The sequence below is a fragment of the Bactrocera neohumeralis genome, chromosome 4 (assembly GCF_024586455.1).
Source record: "Bactrocera neohumeralis isolate Rockhampton chromosome 4, APGP_CSIRO_Bneo_wtdbg2-racon-allhic-juicebox.fasta_v2, whole genome shotgun sequence".
In the NCBI taxonomy this organism is placed as follows: Eukaryota; Metazoa; Arthropoda; class Insecta; order Diptera; family Tephritidae; genus Bactrocera; species Bactrocera neohumeralis.
In genome coordinates this window covers 30002629-30011879 of record NC_065921.1, presented here as the reverse complement: position 1 = coordinate 30011879, position 9251 = coordinate 30002629, and the positions used below count along the sequence as shown (strand labels likewise).

Here is a 9251-nt window from a genome sequence, read left to right as displayed (position 1 = left end):
AAAAATTTAGAAGTGTTTTGCCAATCGGAATAACGACGAAGCTTGACTTTGAGTAGGAATCAAGCAGTTGAAAACTTCAAAAGGTCATAAAGTGGCAAGAAGTGAAAGAGGGTAAAATTTGCAATAGACTACAGAAGTCATAAGCTTTTGATATCCCATATTTTTAACTTAGTTTCAACGAATTAAGAGACAGCAACTACGATGGCTAGGTCATGCCGTCCAAATGGATGAAAATACTTCAGCTCTGAGAGTATTCGACGTAGTACCCGCCAGGGGAAGAAGAGGAACACCTGCACTCCGACCTGGCTTCGCTTGGAATCTCCAATTGGCGCCAAATAGCGAAAAGGAACAACGATTGGCGCGCTTTTGTAAACTCGGCTATAACTGCGTAAGCGGTTGCTATAACACACCCATATTTTATATATTATTGATTTAAAACTGTGTATATATACTGTATAAATTAATTTTGAACCGTTTATTTTATATATATAAATACAGTGGCGCGCCGGATTCCACTGTAATCCGGACAGGGTTAAAAAATTCAAAATTTCTTATTATGTCCCTTGTAATCCGGACCGACATTCTCTATCTATTCTCTAATCCTTCCATATTTTATATATTATTGATTTAAAACTGTGTATATATACTGTATAAATTAATTTTGAACCATTTATTTTATATATATAAATAAGTATATGCATATGTATATGCATATGTATATGCTGATTCGACATCATGCCTCCAAACTAGTCTTTAATACAGTACTAACATAATGCCAACCATTAACACTGTCACTTCTAGCCAAGACAAGCACCACAGTCAGCAAAACAAGTTTGACATTTCTTATCAACACAAGCAACATATGTGGTTGGCAACGCGTCGATTTGCGTAAACAGTCTGGCAGCTCGACACATCACTTTATTATTTTAGTCTTCCGCTAGTTCGCTACTTAGATTGCAGGTTGAAATTGGAGTGCCTAGGATTAAGTGAATTTTTGCATAAATTTTAATTTTCTTTTAAGTAAAAAAATTTCCACTTTCTTCTGCGCATATTTAACACAATATTCGTTTTACGGTTGGTGCGGAAATTCGTTGCATCTAAGCGTGTATTCGTGCGGTAGTGAGTTGCTTTTCGGTGCGACGGGTCCAAAAGTCCAAACGCCACCGCCGCACACATTGTTGTCATTTCGTTGTGTTGCTTTTATCACTTTGTTTGTTGTTGCAACTGACCAAGTGACTTATTTACAACGCAGTGCCTACACCAATAACAACAACAAAATCTAATTACCAAAATATACTGCTTTGTTTACGTCTACTTTTAACAATCTAACACATCGAAGCAGTCAACATGGCCACTCTACTGAAGCTGGCAAAAGGTAAGAAGAATTGAAGACGAAGCAGATAGATAATTCCAACGTCATTACATAACTATAGAAGTCGTCTATATGTAGGTGTGTATATTTATGTATATAATTATGTGTTCTGGCAGCTAAAGAGAGGCCTGGCAAGTCAGCAGATCTTGGTTGTCAATGATCGATGATTTTCACAAAGGCAATATACACACCCCTTTATCTGATTTTTTCGAAATTTTAAAGTGTTTTGAATTTGCGTATTTTTGGAATTTTATTTTGCATTTAAAATTGACTTTGAAATCTAAAATTTATATACATTATATATATACTATATATGTATATTGTATGTATAGAAATACATATCTGAACTTTGATTTTGTCAACAATAAAAGTGACTTCAGTGCTGTTGGGCACGTACAAGAACAAATAGATATACATATGTAGGTGTAGGTATGTAAGTCAATTGAATAGTCCCCGGCCTACCATATTCGTTTTTATACTCTCGCAACAATGTTGCTAAAGAGAGTATTATAGTTTTGTTCACATAACGGTTGTTTGTAAGTCCTAAAACTAAAAGAGTCAGATATAGGGTTATATATACCAAAGTGATCAGGGTGACGAGTAGAGTCGAAATCCGGATGTCTGTCTGTCCGTCCGTCCGTGCAAGCTGTAACTTGAGTAAAAATTGAGATATCATGATGAAACTTGGTACACGTATTCCTTGGCTCCATAAGAAGGTTAAGTTCGAAGATGGGCAAAATCGGCCCACTTCCACGCCCACAAAATGGCGGAAACCGAAAACCTATAAAGTGTCTTAACTAAGCCATAAATCAAGATATTAAAGTGAAATTTAGAACAAAGGATCGCATTAGGAAGGGGCATATTTGGGCGTAATTTTTTTGGAAAAGTGGGCGTGGCCCCGCCCCCTACTAAGTTTTTTGTACGTATCTCGGAAACTACTATAGCTATGTCAACCAAACTCTACAGAGTCGTTTTTCTTCAGGCATTTCCATATACAAAAATGGAAGAAATCGGATAATAACCACGCCCACCTCCCATACAAAGGTTATGCTGAAAATCACTAAAAGTGCGTTAACGGACTAACAAAAAACGTCAGAAACACTAAATTTTACAGAAGAAATTGCAGAAGGAAGCTGCACCCAGGCTTTTTTTAAAAATGAAAATGGGACCACTTATGGACCAAAAACCATATCTCAGGAACTACTAGACCGATTTCAATGAAATAATATTATCGTAACACTCTGATGACATGTACGAAATATGGGTGAAATCGGTTCACAACCACGCCTTCTTCCATTTAACGCTATTTTGAATTCCATCTGATGTACCATCTGTATAATATATAGTACATTAGGAACCAATGATGATAGCGGAATAAAAATTTACAAAAATACGGTATTTGAAAAATATGTAAATGACGTATAATGAAATCTCGATTATCACTTTATAATGCGAGAGTATAAAATGTTCGGTGACACCCGAACTTAGCCCTTCCTTACTTGTTTTATTCAAATTAGTTCTCTTAAAGAGTGATACACTGATTATGGCGACCCTCCAATTTTTCACTACCATTTTTGTGGTGCGATTTGCTTTTTGTTTCAAAATAGGCATCAATTTGGGCAAACACCTCTTCATTCGATGAAATTTTCTTCCCAATGAGCATATTTTTGAGATCTGAGAATAGGAAATAGCCTCTGAGGCCAGATATGTTGAATACGGTGGATGCGGAAACAATTCGAAGTCCAATTCATGAATATTTGCCATCATTTTCACTGACTTGTGATACTTGATGAAACAAAACTTTCTTTTTCTTCAAATGCGGCCGTTTTTCGGCGATTTCGTCTTTCAAACTATCCAATAACGCTATGTAATACTTGCTGTTGATTTCTTTTTTAAGGTAGTCATAAAAATTATTCCATGTGCATCTCAACATACATGCACCATAACCTTGCCGGCCGATTGTAGCGTTTATCCACGCTTTGGAGCGAGTTCATCATGTGCAGTCCACTCGGATGACTATCGATCGGACAAAATCAAAGTAAAACAAGAAAAAACCTGAACTTCGGCTGCACCGAAGCTGATATACCCTTCACAGGTGCATTTATTTAAGTAACTATGTGTTCAGTCTGTATGGAAGCTATATGCTATAGTTAACCGATCTGATCAATTTCTTCGGAGATTACATTGTTGCTTTAGAAAATAATATATACCAAATTTCGTGAATATATCTTGTCAAATGCGAAAGTTTTCCATACAAGCCCTTGATTCCGATCGTTCGGTTTGTATGGCAGCTATATGCTATAGTAAGCCGATCTAAACAATTTCTTCGGAGATTACATTGTTGCCCTAAAAATTACCTGTGCCAACTTTTGAGAAGATACTTTGTCAAATGTGAAAGCTTTCCATACAAGAACTTGATTCCGATCGTTCAGTTTGTATGGCAGCTATATGTTATAGTGGTCCGATATCGGCAGTTCCGACAAAAGAATAACTTCTTGAAGAGAAAATGACGTTTGCAAAATTTCAAAACGATATCTTAAAAACTGAGGGACTAGTTCGTATATACACAGACAGACGGACGGACAGACATACAGACAGACGGACATGGCTAAATCGACTCAGCTCAACATACTGATCATTTATATACATATACCTTATAGGATCTCCGACGCTTAATTCTGGGTGTTACAAACTTCGTGACAAACTTAATATACCTTGTTCAGGGTATAATGATGGAGCGATGTTTTATCCATTGTCCCATATCGACGCAAAAATTCAGATTTATTACGCTTGAACAACTCAAAACACTGCTCCGAATCGACGTCATCCAACGGTATGCCCAGGAAACGTGCTGTTTCGACAGGGTTGGAGTATAGGGAAAAGGCTGTCAGATGTGTAGGGATAGCAGAACATGCAAAAAGGTGGTTAGTATCATGCGGGGCCTCATTGCACGCTGGACATACATATGTATGTTTGTTATGTCAGGGTCTATTCTGGATAAGTACAAGTTTAACCTGCTATAGTAACCAGAATGAAGTTACGCAAGGGTCACTCTATATTCTCGGGGCAACTCGGGTATCTCGTCTGCAATGCGTGGTGGTATAACCACGCATTCCCAATAAAACAACCCTTTCGGTGCTCATTTCATCAGTCGTATATCTCCAGTGCTACCATTAACATTGTGTCATACCATGTTGTTTTGGAAAGGTGAGATTTTTAGCTTCATTTAATCAAATTAAATTCGGGAAAGTTGAAAAAAGTTACAGCTGTTCAAAAATGAGTAAAAATAATGAAGAAATTCGTTATATTTTGAAATTTTTGTATAAACAAGGGAAGAATGCATGTAGCACAACAATGGTTCGCTCGTTTCCGTTCTGGAAATTTCGAAATTTCGATTTACACTGATGGAATAATGTCTCTAGAGGAAAAGTGGCAAAAAGTGGTCAACCAAAATGGTACATATTTGTTTATTTAGTTATTATTATAAATATAAAAATAATAAGTTGAAGTTTGATTAGAAATACGAAAGAACTTTTTCGACTACAATATATGTTTTTTTATACCAATAGATCAAAGTTTAATATTTTGAATTCAACGAAAATGAAAACAAAGTCAGATAGTACATAGCTTAAACATTATACTATAGTATATAATTTGTTTACTTTATTTGCCAATATTTTCTTTAATGTTTGCTTGACAGCTTTGCCCGTTAAGTGTGCAAAAGATAATTCCTTATCACATATAGTATAATTTTTATATGTTTTGTTGTCGAAAAAATTGACTATATTTAATTGGAGAGTAATGTGAAATCATACGGCAAGTGATGTTACTGCTGAAGAGACAGCTGCATTGAGAAAATGGAATATGTCAGGCACTAGAATAATATGTACATATTTCTATTTTCAGTACAATTTTGTTTTCTTCTTCTAAGTTGGCTTTTAACTAACAAGGCCTATCAGTTGGAAGTACCATAGTTCAGCATTTCTCAGCTTTATGAACTAATTAATAAATTTCGCCAATTTTTCGTAGCCGTCGTAAGCACTAGGGGGCAGGAACTCGAAATTCTAACAAGTAATAAACCAACTCAAAATGCCGTTATTATTTGTTCTTCCGCAGTACAAAAAAAAAGCTTAATAAGCTTCATAATGAAGTCTCCGAAAATAATTCTCTTATTCATACAGAGTTAGGTTAGGATAAGAGGTCGATTTCAACACAGATTTCATTTAGATAGCTTATATATACATGTATATTGGACAAATCGGCAAAGTGCCTTGAGCCTAACTTAAATTTGTTGAGACGGCTAATGTCCATTTCGGTTATGTCTGGTGGTTTGCCGAAGGTAATAAAACCGAGTTGTTTCAGCCTCAGCCATCCTCCGTTTTACGGGTAAAATTTGCTGCTACGACATCTTAATCATATTACAACATGATCCTTTCTTCTTTCCATTAGATCTTTGATGCGATTTATATGTGATTGAAACTGGTAAAAACTAACGAATACTTTTTTTTTTGAGTATTTTTATTACCAACTGCTGGATATAATATTGGCATTATTTACTATATATAAAATTAAGAAAACTAAGAACTCTAGAAGCTGTCTTGGATCGGCTCTTGGAAGTGAAGAAAAACTTATTTCTCATCGTATGTGGTTTAGGGGACCTTCAGATTTCTAGCATCAAGTGCTAGATATCTCTTCATTCATCAATTCCAATCTGTCCATTGTTCATATGATCCTTGTTATAGATTGATTTTTGACTTTTCTTCATACGAGGTCTTGGGACCAATAAAGTTCTGGAAAGTACTTGATGTTAAGCTCTATCTGTGGGCCGTTATATATATGTTTATCTCCCTTATCATCAAATTATCGTTTATGGTTCGCATAATTTTACAAACAGGGGATCAGTTAGGTTAGGTTAGACATGGTTTTCAACCCGAAAACTCGAAAAACTCTTAAAAAAAATTTCAACACTTTCTCTTTTATTGCAGCCAATAGACTATTCCATCCAACATTCGTCCGCAGCGTTTCCGATGTGGCCAAATATCCCAAAATCACCACCCATTATACGATACATCCACGCGACAAAGATGAACGTTGGAAGGGTAAGAGTTGCAACAATTAAGTTAAACAACCAGATCTATTTCATTACTTAAATAACTTTACAGAAGTTGAAATGGAGCGCTATGTCGATGAAGTGGATATAGTTATAGTCGGCGGTGGTCCGGCGGGCATGTCGGCTGCCATACGCGCCAAACAATTGGCCGCAGAGCAGGAAAAGGTATAAGATATATTTTTCAAACCAACAAATAGGAAATCATTCAATCACAATTCTGCTCACATATTCACATATAGGAACTACGCGTCTGCGTCGTGGAGAAGTCCGCGGAAGTCGGTGGTCACATACTTTCGGGTGCGGTCATCGACCCGATTTCGTTGAACGAACTCTTTCCAGATTGGAAAGTGTTGGGCGCGCCGCTGAACACACCTGTCGGCACCGATCATTTCTCACTGCTCACCGCTAACGCGCGCATACCGCTACCCATCTTCAAAGGCTGGCCCATGGACAATCATGGCAATTATATTGTACGGCTTGGTCATCTAGTAAAATGGTTGGGTGAACAAGCCGAAGCGTTGGGTGTTGAAATTTACCCTGGTTGCGCGGCCTCTGAAGTTCTCTTCCATGCCGATGGCAGTGTCAAAGGTATTGCGACCAATGATGTGGGCATTGCGAAAGATGGGTCGCCGAAGGATACATTTGCGCGTGGCATGGAACTACACGCGAAGACAACAATATTCGCTGAAGGCTGTCGCGGACACCTGAGTAAGCAGCTCATGCAACAATTCAATTTGAACGAGGGTAGTCAGCCGCAAACGTACGGCATTGGTTTGAAGGAGATATGGGAGATACAACCCGAGAAGCATGTGTAAGTACGAGTGCGGAAGAATAAATGAATGTCACTTAAGGTATCATTATTCTACTTATTATAGACCCGGTTTGGTGGAACACACAATCGGTTGGCCCCTGGACTTCCACACATACGGTGGTTCTTTCCTGTATCACTTGAATGAGCCCACACCAACAATAGCGGTGGGTTTTGTGGTCGGTTTGGATTACAAAAACCCCTGGATTAGTCCTTTCCAAGAGTTCCAGCGTTTCAAGACACACCCGAAGGTGCGTCCCGTTTTCGAAGGTGCAACGCGTATCGCGTATGGTGCGCGTGCCATTAACGAGGGCGGTTTCCAGAGTTTGCCCAGTAAACTGAGCTTCCCTGGGGGTTGCTTAGTTGGCTGCAGCGCCGGCTTTCTCAACGTGCCGCGTATCAAGGGCTCACATTATGCCATGAAAAGCGGTGAGTTGTAGGATTCAAATTTATTTACATTATTTTCTGGTGCTTCGACGTACTAAATTCCTTTACTCTTCAGGTATGTTGGCGGCGGAGAGCGCCGTGGAGGCCATCAATAGTGAATCTCAAGCAACTGCTGGACTTGAGCCGAAATCCTATGCCGACAAGTATGTAGCAGTTTTATTATTTTCATATACTTTATCCTTATTTGTAAATATACACTTTTATTTCGTCTAGAATTCAAAATTCCTTCATCTGGAAGGATTTGCGCGATGTGCGCAATGTACGCCCCTCTTTCCACAATCCACTCGGCATGTATGGTGGTCTCGTTTTGAGCGGTTTCTCGATATTTACGGGTGGTCGCGAACCGTGGACACTGAAACACGGTCCGGCCGATCACGCGTCCCTCAAACCAGCTAGTCAATGCCCACAAATTGTTTATCCCAAGCCAGATGGCAAAGTTTCCTTCGATCTACTCTCCTCCGTGGCCTTGACCGGCACTAATCATGAAGGCGATCAACCCGCACATTTGACTTTGAAGGACGATCGCATTCCAGTCGATCACAATCTTGCGATCTATGAGGGTCCCGAACAACGTTTCTGCCCAGCCGGTGTGTATGAGTATGTGCCCAATGACGAGGGTGGCAACATGAAGCTACAGATCAACGCACAAAATTGTATCCACTGCAAAACCTGTGATATTAAAGATCCTAAACAGAATATTAATTGGGTGGTGCCCGAGGGTGGCGGCGGTCCAGCCTACAATGGCATGTAAAGTGTCGTGAGTTGTGCCACCGTTGTTTTAGTGCTGAAACCAGCGATGTGTTTAGTCTGTTGTTGCATTTGATTTTAAGTTTAATTTTTGTTTCGAACCTACTTATAATCTACAGTGCCTGCGAAAACTATTACGTAACTAATATTGAGACAGCGGCGATTTTAGCGGGTTTTATACGTATATTTTGTGTAAATATAGGCCGAGAAAAGTTGTAGAACTGAATTTTGAATTTGTAATATGTATAAGAAGCAAAATATCTTTGTATACAATTAAATAAATAAAATATTTTTATATAAAAACTAGTACGAAAATCGAAAAAAAATGCGGCTAATAATTTTATTATACTATTTTTTTTTTAACAATTTCTAGAAAGATGTTAGAATTTATGCCTTTTCGAAGCGTTGCTATCTCTTTTCGTAGACCAGGTCACATATATATTATTTTGAGGTAAAATTTTCTCAAAATTTTAGAAAATCAACCATCAAGGATTGGTATGCTAAGTTTAGAGGTGGTGAAATGAGCTCCGAGACGGTGAACGCAGCAGACGCCCAAAAAAAGGTTGATACCGAGGAAAACATCAAAAAAGTCAAAAAATAATAATTTTGGATGACCGTAAAGTGAAAATTTTGTAGATATCAGGCACTCTAAAGATATCAACTGAACGTGTACATCATATCATATACGATTATTTGGGTATGAGAGAGCTCTGTGCAAATTGGGTGCCTCGTGAGCTCACTAATGACCAAAAACAACGGCGAGTTGC

The 9251-nt window shown here is 38.2% G+C and overlaps 1 protein-coding gene across 1 annotated transcript; it reads left to right on the top strand.

The window, feature by feature from the left end:
- Positions 1-918: 918 nt before the first annotated feature.
- On the top strand, positions 919-8799 carry LOC126756384 (electron transfer flavoprotein-ubiquinone oxidoreductase, mitochondrial). Its single transcript, XM_050469417.1, has 7 exons — positions 919-1375; positions 6358-6471; positions 6535-6647; positions 6722-7293; positions 7358-7719; positions 7793-7880; positions 7951-8799. The coding sequence occupies exons 1-7, from the start codon at positions 1348-1350 to the stop codon at positions 8486-8488; spliced, it is 1815 nt and encodes a 604-aa protein (XP_050325374.1). The 5' UTR covers positions 919-1347; the 3' UTR covers positions 8489-8799.
- Positions 8800-9251: the final 452 nt, after the last annotated feature.